Source organism: Protomyctophum parallelum (assembly GCF_964188405.1).
Source record: "Protomyctophum parallelum genome assembly, chromosome: 1".
In the NCBI taxonomy this organism is placed as follows: Eukaryota; Metazoa; Chordata; class Actinopteri; order Myctophiformes; family Myctophidae; genus Protomyctophum; species Protomyctophum parallelum.
In genome coordinates this window covers 73,186,095-73,201,529 of record NC_139697.1, presented here as the reverse complement: position 1 = coordinate 73,201,529, position 15,435 = coordinate 73,186,095, and the positions used below count along the sequence as shown (strand labels likewise).

General features: G+C 39.0%; 2 protein-coding genes across 2 annotated transcripts; both read left to right on the top strand.

Annotated features, from left to right (window-relative positions):
• The first annotated feature begins 320 nt into the window (after positions 1 to 320).
• mrps17 (mitochondrial ribosomal protein S17) lies at positions 321 to 3,593 on the top strand. Its single transcript, XM_083765645.1, has 3 exons — positions 321 to 399; positions 1,873 to 2,024; positions 2,996 to 3,593. The coding sequence occupies exons 2-3, from the start codon at positions 1,902 to 1,904 to the stop codon at positions 3,320 to 3,322; spliced, it is 450 nt and encodes a 149-aa protein (XP_083621771.1). The 5' UTR covers positions 321 to 399; positions 1,873 to 1,901; the 3' UTR covers positions 3,323 to 3,593.
• Positions 3,594 to 5,087: 1,494 nt separating this feature from the next.
• Positions 5,088 to 12,338, top strand: LOC310870810 (protein NipSnap homolog 2-like). The gene is made up of 10 exons (XM_083782130.1): positions 5,088 to 5,221; positions 6,724 to 6,863; positions 7,278 to 7,323; positions 7,423 to 7,517; positions 8,394 to 8,464; positions 8,913 to 9,053; positions 9,429 to 9,460; positions 9,997 to 10,091; positions 10,217 to 10,300; positions 10,816 to 12,338. The coding sequence occupies exons 1-10, from the start codon at positions 5,130 to 5,132 to the stop codon at positions 10,878 to 10,880; spliced, it is 861 nt and encodes a 286-aa protein (XP_083638256.1). The 5' UTR covers positions 5,088 to 5,129; the 3' UTR covers positions 10,881 to 12,338.
• Positions 12,339 to 15,435: the final 3,097 nt, after the last annotated feature.

Here is a 15,435-nt window from a genome sequence, read left to right as displayed (position 1 = left end):
ATATCAAATAAATAAATAAATAAAAACAAGCAAGCAAGCTTGGGTGCCCAAAATCCTCAGGTGCCCACTGTTGATTTCAACTAGATTAATACTGATAGAGACAAATTCGCTTAACAGCTGGAATGACTTGACTGGAATGAATTTTGTCCTGGGTACTGAAGATAATACTATTACTAAGTATTGACCAGAGCTAGGAGGTTAGGCTACTTACTATTAAGCATTGCTGCGGCGAAAGTCTCGAAACAAATTATTGCATGGGAAACGTTTGTGCAAAGTATATGCCTCTTTACTAGCCGTAGGTTTACGTCATCAACATTCGCCAGATACTCTGAATTGAATGTGAAAGCATTTTCACTGATGAGAATGTGACCTTCTTTTGTCATTTCAATTGTCTTATCGGTGAGATATATATATTGTTTATGATCGTCTCTTTAATAAGACAAGTTATAATGTTTAAAAAGCTTCATGTTGTTGTTTTTTTATTTTACGAACGCGATAATGGGCACTGAATATGTTCGTTATGTTAGCCAATCTAGCCAATGCTGCTAGCCCAGATGCAGAGCCTATGCAAGTCTGTTATGATCTGCTAGTGGGTTTTAACCATAGACTGGTTTTAACCCTTTTCATATCAAGGAGGTCCATTATTTAGTCGACATTCGAGATTTAGCCTCCCAGACCTAATACGATTTTGTCCACAATTCTATGCTGTATTGATTGATTGAAGTATTTATTAACAGTTTACAGAATAGGTACATTTCAAACGGAACTCAATACAAAAACAGTGGACGGCGACACCATAATGCATTACACTTGCGACTGTGGCTCAAGAGGTAGAGCAGGTCGTCCAATGATCCATGGGTCGGCGGTTCGAATCCCGGCTCCTCCTGTCTACATGTCGAAGTGTCCTTGGGCAAGACACTGAACCCCAAATTGCTCCCGATGTGCTGGTTGGTACCTTGCATGGCTTCCGCCGCAATCGGTGTATGAATGTGTGTGTGAATGGGTGAATGTAATGCACAATCTATGTAAAGCGCTTTGGATAAATGCGCTATATAAATGCACCATTTACCATTTACACTTGTTTACAGGGTCCACCATTTTCAATTCATCAGAACATTTAGAGACTACAGGTACCATAGGAGAGGGAGAGGCAAATGTTGATCAAAATAACAATTCTTCTACATTCTCTTATTGTGTAGACTTCTTGTAAATTAAGTATTGCAGATGTTTAACAATAACTTAACTGTTGAGAGCGTAAAATGTTACACTCAAGAGTCAAGAGTTAAAGTGTGCTTGTAATGTAATTCTGCAAACTGTTAATAAATATTTCAACCAATCAATCAAAGATCTATAATGGTCCAAATGATGGAGAGTTGGTAACTACATTTTGGTTATGAACTCTCCATTTAGCTGGGAACCACCTGGAACCCCCTCAAGACCACTGGTGGTTCGAATACCACTTTGCTAGGTGGAAAGTTTGGTGATGTGAGATTAGTTACCTGCTGATGTCAGTTTACAGTATCTGTAACTACGGAAACTGCATGTCACAGCATGACGTCACATTTCCTTATTATATAAACTGCATAATGAAGGAAAGTGCATAAGCAAGTACAAGCAAGCAAGCTTGTAAGCAAGAAGGGGCTATCTGAGAAAACCTTAGCCCGTCCCATTCTCGTAACCAGCTACCCATTTTAAGTGTTACAGTCCTAAGCTACAGGTTCTCCCCTACAGAGAACCTCAGTAACGGGTATATCTGTACCCTTTACAACTGATTAAATCCCAATTAAATAAAATACAGGATAGAGATGTTATTTGACACTCCACACAGCTCAGTCTAAGACTAATACGTTGTGTCATCTTTTTATGTTGCAGGTAACCTAGCCTTGATTAAAGACTAAAAGATGTCGGCGAAGCAGGCGTCAGTCCATGCCATATGGATAATTGGCAGAGTAATAGGTACAAAAATGCATAAAACTGCCAAAGTGCGAGTCACAAGGCTCGTGCTGGACCCTTACTTGCTCAAGGTAAGTGTCCGCTGCTCACTCTGGGGATGGATGACTCCAGGTCATGTCATGATTGGTTTTTCAGAGTGAAAATAACTGGTTATGACATGGATCTGTTTAGCTTCTATTTTATTGGCCTGTCATAGCCACGAGAAACTCGCAATGCTATAATGATATCTGGCATCTTTGCAATACCAAGCCTATTCATCCAAACGAAAGCGTATCTGATTGTATTATACTCACCAAGATTGCTGTGAGTTCTTTTTTTTTTTTTTTTAAGATATTTTTTTGCGGCTTACGCCTTTATTGATTTTTTAAGGGATAGAAAGTAGGCTGACAGGAAACGGGAGAGAGATGGGGGGATGACATGCGGTAAAGGCCGTGTCGGGTCCGGGAGTCGAACCCGCGGCACACCGCGACTGGATCACCAGTCCGGTGCCCAGACCGTTACGCTACGGCCTGGGCCTGCTGTGAGTTCTTTACCATTGGGTGGGCTGCAATTCAAGTGAGATTTGTGTTATTGTAAAATGTAAATGGTGCATTAATATAGCGCCTTTATCCAAGGCGCTTTACATAGATTGTATATTTAGTTGTATTATGGTTACAACATTGAGAGCTTCTGCTCCGCTGTCTGCACTGCAGTGCCTGCTGTGTTGTGGGGTAGCTGTGGAAAGCCTGATCCAGTTTAAAGTCCACCATGCACAGCGACTAGTCTCTTGTCTGTCTGTCTGTCTTTCTTTTGGGGGGCTGGGTACCCCAAAATTTAACAAAATAACATGTTGCATGTTACAAAAATAGCAAACATGGTTACTGTGATTTATTCAAATGTATCCATTTATCCAAATAACTTCCCTTTGTTTTTAAATGTTTTCCCAACCCAAGAATGATGACATATTATACTGATCTTAACATACTATATTCTATAGAAATCATATTTTACTGCTTTACATATTTTTTTTGTCCCTAACAACTCTACCATGTCTTCCCCACAGTACTTCAACAAGAGGAAGACTTACTTTGCTCACGATGCTTTACAGCAGTGCATGGTGGGAGATGTTGTTCTTCTCAAGGCCTTGCCGGAGCCCAGGTCAAAACATGTGAAGCATGAACTGTCTGAGATAGTGTACAAAGTAGGAAGGGTGGTTGACCCACTGACAGGAAAGAAAGTCGCAGGGACTGAATTTCTGGAGCCATTGGCTGATCTCACTCACAGTCTGGAAGAGGATAAGTCATTAACTGAAAAACTAGGGGAGCTGAATATCTCTGATGTCTCCTCTGGAACCTCAACCCATACCTCTACACCAACCCCAACACCCTGAGCACAGCTCAACTTATGTTTGTCTTGTATATGTACTACTAATGGTGTATTTGATGATAACATGCCTAGACTGGACATCCCTGGTCCCAATGTAAACACAAGGACTAAAATGTAACAAAGTACTTGGAGAAGCAACCTTTGCTGCTCTCCGAGTGGAATTAAAGACTCACTGGTAGCTACTATTCTGCAGCAGTTACTGTGCCATTTTCACACATTTGTGATACATTGCAAGTTGTTTTACTCACAATCAAAATAAAGATGTTATAACCAGTTATAAAAAGCTAGTTTCTTGAACAGGATGGTTTGCCTAGAAGTGCCAAGAAGAAATTTTTAAATACTAAAGGCATTGTTGTCATGCAGTCAGAGTTGCAGCCTATTTTCACTGCAATGCTATCGACATACTGCCACCCAGTGACAGCCAATCCTTTCAGCCAGGATTAGATGGGAGCCAAAAGGCAAACTGCATTGCATTGTCCTTACTTACTATTACGTCTCTAGACATGTATATCACACGATTTATTTGGTGACATTGGCCTATGTCAGGGGTCAGCAAGTATGTCTGCCCGTAGGCCAGACTTAACTTCTAAGCTATTAGATAGCAGGCCAGAACATAATGGCTAATTTAAGAACTGGAACTTGCAACAGACCGCTCTATATATAAACAACTATATTACTATGAAAGTCAAACAATGATTTGTGTCGTATAAATAGATGTGTAGTCTGTGTAGTCAAACTTCACAGGCACAGATGGAAATGTACCTCAAGGCCACATTCTTTAATGTTGCATTTAGAGGACATTTAGTTAATTAAAAAGTGGGGAAACTTTTTTGTTTTATCTGGAGACAGTCATACTCCCTTTTCACATGGAGTAGAACAAGAGCTCTTTCATTGTTCAAGGTCTCTGGGATACAGAGACAAACGGATGTTCTGTATAGATGTTCGCATGTGAAAAATTATGAGAATGCATTATGGCTGCTTATCAGCAAAGAATACTCAGTTTATCAATCTAGAATCAACATCCGACATCTAAATATGTATTATATTTGTCAAAGAACACAAGAGACTGAATTTAAAATTGCATTTGTTTTTATACAGTTGGTGCCCCTGATTGATGATTATATTAGTATTAGTATATTATTATATTGCGGTGGTTATCAACCAGTGGTCTGGGGAGCACCAGTGGTCCTTGAGAGTGTTCCAAGTGGTCCCCATTTATGATTCAGAGTTGTTAACCCAAATGGACCCTTATAGATCACTAACTCTTGAGAGAGTGCATTTACATTACTTAATTTACAAAAAGTCTACACAATTAGAGTGAGAATGTAGAATAATTGTTATTTTGATCAACGTTTCCCTGTTATTGTCGCCTATAATACAGAATGGCATTGTGGACTAAATCTTATCTAACGACAAAGTCTTGACAAAATAGCTATTATTTACAGTGCCAAATGAAATTGTGCAGAATGGCCAATCTCATTATTGAATTAGTATTAATGTGTTCATTAGTATTATGTTGCAGAGCAAAGGTGGGGCTGTGTTGCTGGGTAACTCAGCCATAATAATAATTATTATTATATTATAGTACAAAATAGGCCTACAATATTTGCCTCTGAGTCGTATTGGAGTATAAGTATAGAGTAAAGTAAAACTACCTGTACCTGTAATTGTACTTATGAGTAAGTTTCCATCACTGTTGTTACGGCAGGTGTGATGTGATTTGTCACACTGGTCTTGCCTTGTAGCTGCAGCCCCTCTCTAAACATTAACAACCCAGCACTAAACAACACACAACAGCGTTCTGGGGAAAGATGGCGACCAGAGTCCTTCAGAGTGTGGCCAACGGCCTCAAACACCCGAGAAATGGACTTCAGACGAGCGGACAGGTCACAGTCATCATCAGGTTCGGTTCTGTAAATGCAACAGAGTAATACATGATTCCCATAAAGTGTCACCTGTTCCTTGGTAGATCCATGACTTCAGTCGGACTGTCAGTGTTCTCACTGGCTAATGCTAGGCTAACCGCGGTGCATTGGAACCCCTGTGTAACGACGCTACTTAGCGTTAGCAACGCCAACCCACTGCCACTAATACTGGTCAATCCAACTTAACCGCCATATGTACAAATTAACTTATTAAACAAGTGGATTAATACATGTGCTGTGACTTTGCCATATGATCAGTGTCGTTACTTGCAGAAAACTGACCTCGTGTCAGTCCCAAACTCAATTCAACTTCAAGGTCAAAATGCAGCGGACTACAGCTACAAAACTATCTATTCAGTTTTATTTGTTTTGTATATTGCACATCGCTATAGTGTGGTCAGCTCACACGTGCAGCAGTGTTAGTATGTTAACTGATAAGTGATAACTTAAGTTGTCAAACGTTGTGATATTAGATGTGGTTGCAGTGCTGCCTATACCAACTGGCAAGCTGTCAAAATCCCCAAGGAAACAAACTTGTTACTACTCAGTATACAGTGTTCTAACTTGCACATAGCACAGTGATCTGCTTAGAGCACATTGCACTGGGGTAGTTCAACCATATGGAGAAAGGTAGCAGAAAACTCTGAAGTGTTGGCTTACTTGAGGTAGTAAATGTAGACTAATCCTATGGCTGCTTGCAGCTTTGCAGTCTGAAGTGCTATTAAACCTTAGGCCCATAGCTGTGGAAGATTGTAATGCCAGTGCATGGACACTTAAAAAATGTATTTTCTCTGTACACTTGACTTGACTCTACAGTACATGGTTTAGCAATTATGACTCAGTCTTTGCTATGTGATATCATATTATAATATCACATATTAATTTGACTACCGGTACCGTACAAGCATTTTGAGGTTATTGACAGGCAACTTTTGTGCAGCATTATGTTCATAGGACTTAAGACTAGTGATTCCGTTTTAAACCATCTCACATAGGACTGGTAACGGGAGACGTGCTGTCATGAAATTTGGAATAAAAAAGCAAATACCGGTATGTATTTCTATGGAGAAGGGTGTCCTACCGGGACAAGCTTCAAGCACACTGTCGCAAGGATTCATTTAAAAATCCTTTATTGCTAAACAGGGATATACAATTAAAAGCCACCTGCCTGTTTTATGGTGTTTGTATGGCTACAAATGTGTAGCAATAAAGGTTTTTTAAATGAATCCTTGTGAGAGTGTGCTTGAAGCTTGTCCATACAAGATGTTTTAACTCCGAGCACCTCATTATCATGGACTGGAGTCTCCACAATTGTTTTGATATCGGCAGCACTCTGCGTGCCTCTATTCTAAAATATGTATTGCTGTAAGCTAAATTGTGGGGGGGTTTTTGGGTGACAGAATTTGGTTGCCCTGCGATGGATTTGTGCATGAGGCCTAAACCTCTCTTCTTATGTTTGTCTTTGTGTCCTGCCTTATAGGAGCCTGTCAGCCTCCAACAATAGGAATCGTGAAGACAGCTGGTTCAAGTCTCTGTTTGTCAGAAAGGTTGATCCCAGAAAAGATGCTCACTCTCACCTGCTTGCTAAGAAGGAAGACAACAATCTCTATAAAATACAATGTATGGGTCTTTGACACTGTTTGATAGTCATATAGTAAAGGTGCCTGTGGTGTTCTCATTTATATTTACATAATTAAATCATTAGATTTGATATTTACATAATTAAATCATTAGATTTGATAACTGTAGAACCATTATTGATCAACAAATGTTCATGGCATTCACTCTTGACTTCGCACTAGTCTGAAGTCACTTTTGATACATTCATCAGTACAATTTTTCTTGTTAAAATATAACTAGGTGTTAAGTCTTGCATAGCCAAAGTTTCAGAGCTCTGCCTACTGTAGAGGTTTCAGGCGGGGTAGGTGCCGTGCTTTTGATTGGTGATTTTATAGGATTAACCTGTATTAAATTTAGTTTTCTCTAGGCAAATGTTACATGCTGTTACTTAAAAAACTATTTTCTCTCTTGTAGTTCACAATGTCAAGCCTGAGTGCCTAGATGATTACAACAAACTTTGGTAAGAGATCTCTGTTTTATAGCTTTCTCATTTCACTTAAGAGCTCTGACAAGCAACTTATTTTTAGTAAACACTAGATCCTTTGTTTGTCTTTTTTAGTGAAGATACCCTGCCTGCCATTCACGCGGACCCTCACTACCCCTGTGAGCTAGTTGGCACCTGGAATACATGGTATGGAGAGCAGGACCAGGCAGGTAAGGGTGGCCTCACAAGCCCTACGCTTAACACGTCATAAGCAACAACAAAAAAACATGTGTACAAGGACTTATGTGCTATCAATAGGTAGCCCAATAGACAAATTGTGCTTTGCCTGCTGTATTAATTTCTCACACTACTGCAGCTGGCATTTGGAATGGGGGTACGGAAGACTTTGCCCTTTGGCCCTGACCCTAAACAAATCGGTCACAGTTATTTCTTTATGACAAATGTGCTTGTCATCCTTCACAGTGACAATACTGTTTTGACTGTACTTTCTCCTGCTGTCCCAACTGGAAAATATTTAGAATATTAAAATACTCCAAAGGACTTGTGGGGTATTTTCTCTAAAAAATTTAATGAAAATAAGCAATTGGCAATTTGATGTTCATACAAAATTGAAAATAACATTTAATCTGTGTATTGTCGAAAGAAAGAAAACACCAGGAATGACTTTACCTCAAACTAGTCAGGTTTGAGATTACAGTTTCCAATTTGTATTTTTCAGTGGAGCTAGCCCCTCCTATATACAGCTCTAACTCGTGTCACATTCGCCAATGACAATGAAAGGAGAATTTACGTCTGAGCAAATCGTCTTTTTGTGCTAACAAACATTTATGCCATTGACAATGAAAGGAGAATTTACACCATATGTGTCTGAGCAAATTGGCTATGTATATAATTCTCGATGATAAGAGCGCCCCTCAATTCACACAGGTGTGATTTTCTTTCTCATAACATGTCATGACTGTCCTTGGCTGATAACAGTACAACACACGATGGCTCACTTCCCATTGTAAATGCAAGGTCAGTGAGACAACTAATGAATGACTGAGTGAGACCAGTGTTCACTCTCGATAACTTGTATTTCCTAGTTCACCTGTGGAGATACCGGGGAGGATATCCGGCCCTCACCGAGGTCATGAACAAACTCAGGCAGAATAAGGTACGTGGTGGTCATTGCTTTAGTGTAGAGAACTGGTTCTCAACGTGGGGTTCGGCGACCTGTCTTTGAGGCGGTTCCACGGGGTCAACAGCAAAATGATTGATGGTTAACAACTAAATGGGCCATTATGAGGTCTGGAGTTTACAGTAAAATTGTATCGATGTCCATGGCCTATCAAATGGTCCATGGCCTATCAAATAGCTATCAATGAAATTAAAAAGGTTGAGAATCACTGTTGTAGAGCAAACTGACAGTGAGGCCTGTGGGCCAACACTGTCCACACAAAATGTAACTATGGATCCCATTTTCCCCCAATTTCTTAACTGTAGCTGTAGTAAATTTAATGTAATATTTAAAACTATAACTAAGTTTTATCTGATTTTGGGACGCTGATGGTATTTAGAATTTCCTGGGGATTAAGGTTGTTTGTGCCATTTGTCCTCTGTAGGAATTTATGGAGTACAGGAACAAGAGGGGAAAGATGCTTCTGTCCCGTCGCAACCAACTACTGCTAGAGTTCAGCTTTTGGAATGAACCTGTGCCACGTGAGGGGCCCAGCATATACGAGCTCCGTTCATACCAGCTCAGGGTCAGTATTTGTCTTTCTTAGTTCTGTTTGGGGTATAAAACGCATCAAAAGATGCATTTTATTTACACATCAACCACAATGTTTTATATACCTAATGTTGTAGTAAATGGGGAGCTAGTTGACAACCTGTTTTGTTTTTCTATTATTAATGTTTTTAAACCGGTGTAGTCCCTTTTATAATTACCGTAGTTCATTTATTATGCGAGTGTATTCTTGAAAGTGATTGGATGTACTTTGGTAGATGCTCAGATATAATCGCAGTAAAGCACACTCTCTTGGGTATTCTCATTATAATAGATCCTTCCTCTTCGAATGTAGTTACTTTTTTGTCTCCCTTCGTATCAGGTCGTTGACTCTTTTCTCATTCTTTTTCAGCCAGGGACTATGATAGAGTGGGGAAATTACTGGTAAGGCAGGCAGCAGTTTCTCATCCATATCTACTTGCCGACTGTACAGTACCCATTGTGCTCTTCAATAGAAAAGTGCAACATGACTCAATGCTTTTGTTTTATACTATTGGGGAATAAGTGTTTCCTACTATATTATTGCCTTTACAGATTGTAGAAGCTGAATGAACGGTACCTCTCACATTCGTCTATGCATGTGCCAACAAGGATAATTTACGTTAAGAGTCTAGCCTAATTCTACTGTATTTATTGTATGGCAAATCTGATCTACCGTGCCATGCAATTTCAACTGAGAATGTCACATAATCAAAGGGGAAAATTGGTGTAAATCTTTTAAATTAAAATATACCGTAGTACAAAACACCTTTTTATAATTTATAATGGGAACAAAGGATATTGTAGACGGTATCTATAGTCAATGATCATTTGAGTTGGAATATTTTCTCTTAAATCTTGTATAATGTGCAAATATTAATTGTAATTAATATATAATCTATTATTCACAAGTCCTTACTGACAACCTGACCTCTCTTTAGGGCTCGTGCCATTAACTTCCGCCAACACAACCATGAGGCTTGTGGAGGCTTCTTCTCTCAGATTGGAAATCTCTACATGGTGCACCATCTATGGGGTAAGCAGGGTTACTCCGTTCTGATGGCACGTCTGTCTAAAATATGGAGTTGTAAGACGTAGCATATTGGTCACATGCATACGTATTTTAGCTTAAATACAAAATACATTAATTTCCACCTCCAGCATACAAAGATCTTCAGGCAAGAGAAGACACCAGAAATGCAGCCTGGCAGCAAGAAGGTTGGGATGAAGTGGTTTATTACACAGGTGAGCTGGGAGTCTTGCTTTTATTTTATTTTATATCACACCCTCAATAACTATGATCCCATGTCAGTCAAGTTTTTAATGCAACTTATCACCTACAAGTGATGTATGGAAATTACTATTTAATCATACATACATTAATCATGCATGTTTTAAAATAAGACTGATAGTTGGACACATGCATGGATCTTGTCCTCTGATTAACCTCACTATCCCTGGCATTCCTATAATTTTTTTGTACATGCATATACTCGTCTTTATGTTTATTGATTTATTTTTGTGTGTTTGCCAATGTAAATGTATGTTTTCTCATGCCAATAAAGCCCTATTGAATTTAATTGCATGTCATGGGTGAGAATTTTCAGTTGTGTGCTGGTAGATCTTCTATTTTCAAACACGTGCAACACGTGGGCTTGTAGATCTTCTATTTTGAAGTATATAAAATAATATAGCTATTAAGTGGTTAAATCTCTAAAAAACTAAAAAAAACAATCAATGTTTCTTCTTTTCTCTTGCAGTTCCTCTCATTCAGCACATGGAGTCTAGAATAATGATTCCCCTGAAGACGTCGCCCATGAAGTAATGCCTTGCCAGTGCCCAGGGTGGGAAACTCTTCGCAACCACAGCTACTATCACACTGATCCATAGAGCGTAACAAACTGTCTGGGGTGTGCACTGCCAGTGATCATTAATGGCAACATCGACACGTCACTTCAATTTATTTCTGTTTTTATTTGCTTTGATTTCTCTTTACTTTTCTTCTTGTCACAATGACTGTGTTACACGGATGAAATTTGTTACTGATCCATAAATGCTATTGAAATGCAAGATTCTCTCCTCCTTACTGTACTTTTTAAAGGGAGATCTGAAGATTTTATGAAGCCTGTAAGAATTATGACGATCTGTCATTCCATAGTTTGTCAAGTAGTTACAACAGTGCTTTTAATGTATTGAAACATTAAGGTCATTCTTTTGCATATTTGTAAGCAATGGTAACTTGAACCATTGAGACTGAAAACTACATCATGGTGCTTCCCATCTCAAAAACTAAAAATGATAGTGACATTTGTAAACAAGATTGGAGTGACAGAGAAGGTAGCTTACAACTAGAGCCAATGAAGTGGTGATTATTTCTCAGTGACGGGGCCTATGATCTTTAGGCCATTTTATGCACCTAATCTGGATTCTATACCCCAAAACATGACTTTCCCTTGTGATTTAAACTTGGCACATGATGGCTGGTTTCTAATCATTTGGCTGGAACTGTTGTGTGCTCGTTAACTAATCATTACTCAGACTTTTCCTCAGACATGAACATAGCCATTTAATTCTCGTCAAAGTGGATATGTAAAGCGGAGTGTCCTGTCTACACTCTGTGAAACTGACTGCTACTATACTAAAAGCTCTTGTATGTTAAGCAGTAGGCTTCTGACTCTTGTATGCAGCAATTGTGAGGGGATTCTCAAATGTTTCAAATTAACATTTCTTTGTTTTCTTCTTTTTTTTTACTTTAAAGGTATATTCAGTGATTTCACTCAAAAAACCTTAGGTTTCGTTTTTGGCTGTGGGACCCAGCCTTTCGTCCAATCAGGATAGAGAGTCAAAAACGAAACCTAAGGTTTTTTGACCCCCAGGGGTTAACTGGGGACAGGAAGGAACTCCTTATATGGCCAGCACACTCTATAGTAGGGAGGATTATCACAACAAAACAAAAAAATAAGTGATATTTGAATTAAGTGAAATCACTGAATATACCTTTAATGAAACCATCAGTATCCCCCTTCATCAGTTTTATGATAGGTGATTGTGTGCTGTAACTGAATGTTTTTTACAAGATAAACTGGTCAGATTGTAGATATACAGTACATAGTGGGGTTTACTGACCAAAGCAGTCAATGGCCAATCATTTATTTGTAAATTAAATCTGGGGAATCTACTATTAATCTAGGTGGACCTGATAGATCTCTCAAATGTGGTAAATGTGAAATGCAGTGCTTTAATACGATTAGTTGTACATATTGAATTAAACTTTGAATGAAAATGGCGTGTTGTGAACTTTTTCCTAAGCCATGTTCAATATTACACAAGCTAATTTGGTTTTTGGGTGACATAATGCTAATCTATAGTACAAAATGTCTCTTTAAATTAGCCAAACACTTGTGTGCTCAGCAGCTACGTCTTGAGGATCTCCTTCAGAGGCCTTTATCTGGACATAAAAGTGTCTTTGTGGCTCTGAATCAGGAACAGGTGCTGGTTGACTCCCACTGTTAAAACAGTGGGAAGGAAGCTGAGGGAGATGTCCAACACTCAAGGACTTTAGTCATATTTGGCCATGAATTCCACAATGATTGTGTGTTATGCAGTTATGTGCTAAGCAATATAGCCACACATGTTCTTAAAATGTATTCATTATAGAGCAGGAAAAAATCTTATGAATTGTAAACTCAATTCATATGATTATTGTGCCATTTTTCTACAGTAGTTTCAACCTGAGATCCCTATTTTGTGCATGTCAATGTAAAACTAAAATAAAGCCATTTCCCGATACAGGGCCACAGTCAGAGGCTATGGCTATCCTTGGCATGAAATAGTTTAGGAACCCCTGTCCTAGTGTTTGTAGCCCATCACTGTCTTCATTTGATGAACTGATAGAAATACAACATTCTATATCATCTAATTAAATTGGAATGAACTTTTGGCTAACTGCATAGATTTACTCTGAGTATACATAGCAGGATAGGACATTACATACTTTTAAAGAAGTATGTGCGTGCACGCGCGCACACACACACACACACACATCTCTCTCTCTCAGATCCCCCTCTGTTTCATCTGGGTGAACAAGACAACAATGTTAAATATGTCAAGGCCAAAGGAAGATAAAAGGGCAGGTTCCCAGGCTCCTATTAACAAGAGCTACTACAGCATCCTTAAATAGGCAGATCCCCAGGCTTCTATAAACAATATCTACGGCAGCATCCTTGTCTAGTCATTGTTAATCTTCTCCTCCAACCAGGACAGAAGCATTAACCTATCGCCATCCCACCACCACACATACCGTACTGTACCGTAATTGCGTTGTGGTCCAGATTCAACATGTCCATCGCAGTCTTTGCCATGGGAGTCTTTCTGGGTTCTTCAGTACCAGGGATGACATTTGTCCTGAACACTTCTGGAAGAGAAACTGCAACATCCACTGTACATCCTGATGTTAACAACAGGTTAGTAGTATCATACAATCATTAGTGTGTTTGAGTGAGTTTTGCTAAACTGATTCCAAAGATTGTTGAAGAATGTTTGAGAGAACTTGTGTCTGATGAAGAGAAACTCAAAACATCAACTTGGTGGAAGTTTAATAAATATATTTTTTGTAATGTAATGTAATGCTATTGGTCATCTGCAGCTGGTGCCAGGAGTCATTGCAGTCTATAAGGAAGGACCTCCTGGATGCTCTACACCTGCCGACTGAGCCACGTCTGCCTGCTGGTTGGCTGAAGAGAGACCAGTGGCCAAGACTCAATGCCATGACTCACAGAACCCAGGATGAGAGAGGTAGGTCAAATACAGCACAATTCAAACATAATTTGTTACATTATAATGAACTACAATGGACATGAATCATAAAAAGAACTCTGTACAACCTGTCTTTTTCAGCCCCTGGCTTAACTGTGACACCCGGCGATGGCCATAGCACTGGCTTCAAGTGCTGTCAGATGTCTTCACAGATCTCCCTGAAAGGTATAAAACAGTGGTATATGAGTGATAGAGAGAGAAAGAGAAAGCGAATGTGTGTGTGCGCGTACTTGTTTAAAAGTATGTAATGTCCTATCCTGTATGTGACAGATCTGGGCTGGGATAACTGGCTGTTATATCCTGAGAGCTTCACTGTGGTCCAGTGTGCACCCTGCAACCCTCTCCTGGAAGAGAACAACCTGCACTGCCCATCACTCACGCTCAATACCAAGAACTCTTCACAGGTAGAAACAACTTAAAATATTCCTACAGATAGATAATAGTATTATTGATATAATTATGTGATGATAGTGTGACTTGAAATATTATTTAATATATACACATTTCACCCTTACCTCCTGTCTTTCTCCCTTCTTACGTTTAGGCCCAGATGCCTTGCTGCCAGTCTACCTCCGAGGAATGGCTGCCAGTCATGTACATGGAGGAAGTTGGCACTGTTGTCATCCAGTCTGTGCAGCTCACTCGGACATGTGGCTGTGCCTCAGACACCATTCAGCAGCCTACAGAAGGCTAAGCCTGATGTATACTTTGATGTAACAGAGTAATCATCTAGGGTTTTAAGGTGTTGTTGTGCATGTTGGTTAACTCTTTGGCAGGCATTTGTCTTGCATACTAGTGTGTTGAGTTGTGTGGAAAATGTTTACATTTTGTAAAATAAAGCAGTAAAACAAAATGCCTGGACTTATATCCTCCCACTTTACGTTTATCTAAAGAATATAATTTAAATTACATTAGTTTGTCAAAATGTATTCTGAAAATAATACAGTAATGATCATATATCTGGCCAATCAAGTACTCGTCTAGTGTTGAGCACAGAACAGTCCATGAATAACCTTTTTTTCCCCATTTGGGGAGGTACTTTGATGTACAATAGATTTGAAAATGTAGACATGTTAGATGCATCTCAAATTGTGCCCTTCCTTTGTAAAACGTTACAAACAATTTCAGTTACTTTATGGAGTGGTTTTTAACACCTGGCATTTTGATTCTTTGAATAAAGATGCCTGAAATATTGTATATCAATTGTTATCATTTTCTCAGTCACTTATTCCCACAGCAATCGTTGATAAAACCAACCATGATTATTGAAATTAACATTATACTGACCATGATTATTTAAATGAACATTTGTGTAGTTACCTAGTCTATTTTACTTTCAGAGGGATAAAGCTAATGTAACATTAATGTTAACATGGTGCATCACCTACAGTAATAGAGATCTGCTTCACAAAAATACAAATAAAATAAATAAATGTTTGAACCCAAAGGAATCCACTTTATTGAGGACACCCTTAGTTTCATATTTCAGATCAGATCAACTTAAATGCATCATTTTGGTCAGCAATAGTTGGTTCAAAATAAACACTGACAAGAAGACAATCGTG